At 43.4% G+C, this 2,319-nt stretch overlaps 1 protein-coding gene across 1 annotated transcript in view; it reads right to left on the bottom strand.

Moving 5' to 3' along the window:
• ube2kb (ubiquitin-conjugating enzyme E2Kb (UBC1 homolog, yeast)) overlaps positions 1-2,146 on the bottom strand; it is a 5,711-nt gene extending 3,565 nt beyond the window's left edge. The window contains exons 1-3 of the mRNA XM_035659514.1: positions 1,939-2,146; positions 973-1,066; positions 811-869 (exon numbers count right to left, since the gene is read on the bottom strand). Coding sequence (XP_035515407.1) covers positions 811-869; positions 973-1,066; positions 1,939-2,001 — 216 coding nt within the window. The 5' untranslated portion in view covers positions 2,002-2,146. The remainder of the gene's footprint in view (positions 1-810; positions 870-972; positions 1,067-1,938) is intronic.
• Between the last annotated feature and the right edge of the window lie 173 nt (positions 2,147-2,319).

Genomic DNA, 2,319 nt, shown 5'->3' with positions numbered 1-2,319 from the left:
ACACACACACACACATGTATCCTGGTTCTGAGTTGTATCTTTGTGTGATGATACAAACGTGTCTACGGTCAAAGGTTTTGTCACACTGTTTATGGCGTTCACTTTAACATCTCTGGGTGTATTAGGACACTGTGGGCAATGTTAGGAGTCAATGAGCAGAACTGCTTTATGGATTTTTGCATCAATGCGCCAAAGCACTTGATTTGTCGTCAAGTATTTAATTCATCGGGTAAGCCAATAACAGACATTCCTCTCTGGTTATTTTTATTCCACACACAATTTCTCAACAGATTTCTCGGCACAAACTTTGCAATATCGATATATAGATAGTAAATATTAAAGTGAAATTACTAGGATTTGTTTGTCTATTGCCCCCTACATTTGAGCTGTCATGTTTACATGAGACTCGAAGATTCAGCTCCCTGTATACGAGTCCGTACTAAAGTTTCTGTCTGTCCATCTGCGTAAAGGTGTGTCTGTGATTGCTCAACATTTCAGTGTCTCTCTGTGGATTTCATCAGCATTGGACTCTTGGTCTCTTTCATTCTCACTGTACATGTATTTACTGACAAACGACTATATAACTGGAGTCGGGGGTACACCTATGCACATGACACAACGTGACAGTATCCTACTTTACATTAGAGCACTTCAGCTACTATATTCAGGTTCCTCAAAACAGCACTATGTGTTATAACCAAAACAGAAACCAGATTATGATGTTTCAAAACGCTGACGTGACCTCAAGAGTGATTAGGAGGTTAAAGGACATACAGCAAGTACGGCACAGAAGTACACTGAAGCACATACCTTTGGTGGGTTAAAAGGATAGGTTTCTGGGATTTTTATTTCAAGCTGATATCTGCCTCCTTGAAAATAAGGGAAAAAAACAACATGTTTTAGCATGACACATCCTGTAGTCTTGTATCAACACACTTGTTTGGTCATGATAATGCAGGTGAGTGAGAATACCTTCATACGGTGTGTCTGGAGGACCTGCTATCTCCCCCCTCAGCTCTGTGAAGTTCTCATCCACCAAATCTACTTTTATCTGGTTTTTACTTGTCTGTGGGTCGAGACAAACCAGAGAGACACAATGAATCAGTTACCTTGTTGTTTTACGGCTCTCAGGCTGCGTCCTGACATGTCTCTGTTATATATCAAACCCCACACTTTTACTGACAACAGGGCGGCTGTTAAATCAGTAACAAGGCTTATTATTTTCTATACAAAAAAATAAATAAAGTCGGGTTGTTACAGAGTTTTACAGGAAGTACGTTAGCAACACAGATAGCTTGCTAGTACAGCCGAGCTATCAAAAGTTAACTACAAACCCACAATAACAAGACCTGACAGGTAGCGGGATGATCAAACACACACGTTTAATTCCCGCAACCCTTCCCTGGTGAAACCAGCAGCCGATTAAAGGTTGAAGGGAGGTGTTAAGTCGGTGAATGCTGTAGCATAACAACACATGCTAATGCTAACTGTGGATGATATGTCAAATAACGCCTCGTCGTCAGCGAAGCTACAACGCTGCTAACTCGGACTGTCACTGACTAATCTGCGTTAGGAAACAGCCACGGGACCTTGTACGAGGCGTGTGATATTAACCCACACAAGGCAGGTTTATTTTAGTCAGGTAAATACCCAAATGTACGCGGTGCTGTGTGTTTAAACAGCAGAGGGCCTGTCAGTCGACAAAGCCCCGGTGTTTCCTGAACACACACACCTGACTCCGACATGAAGCTAGCGCTAGCTCAAAGTTGTCCTGCGAAGGCCTGACCTGCTGCAACACAGGACCCCCTCTCTCTCTCTCTTCTGTCACAACAGACACTTTTACATCTTAACCGAGTTGTAACAACAACCACAAAAAGGAAGGAGCTGAATCGAAGTTTTAAAGATAACATTTAGAAGAAGCCAGCTACGTTACCACACCTCCTCGCTTTTGAGAACTTCTTTAAACTCCCGCTTGATCCTTTGGACCGCGATGTTCGCCATGGCTCTGTGTGTGTGTGTGTGTGTGAGTGTGTGTGTATGTGATGAACTGCTGCTGCCTCTAAGCAAGACCCGGGGCCTCTCTTCTCCCTATGTTGTGTGTGTCTCTCTCTTTCTGTGTCTGCTCGGTGGGTTTTCACACAGTTATGATGACCTCCTTTCACTTTCACCGTCAACCGTCTTCTTTTCACTCCAGAAGCAGCTCACCGATACCGTCGACAGCCAGCTCACACAGCGTCAGTCCGTCCAGAACATACACACACACACACACATAAAGACACACACACATACATACATACACATACATACACAGAAAGAGAC

This window comes from Morone saxatilis, unplaced genomic scaffold (genome assembly GCF_004916995.1).
Source record: "Morone saxatilis isolate NCDOM2014 unplaced genomic scaffold, NCSU_SB_2.0 Contig17, whole genome shotgun sequence".
Classification (NCBI taxonomy): domain Eukaryota; kingdom Metazoa; phylum Chordata; class Actinopteri; family Moronidae; genus Morone; species Morone saxatilis.
Note: the sequence above shows the minus strand (reverse complement) of the source record. Positions and strands in the feature narration are given on the sequence as shown.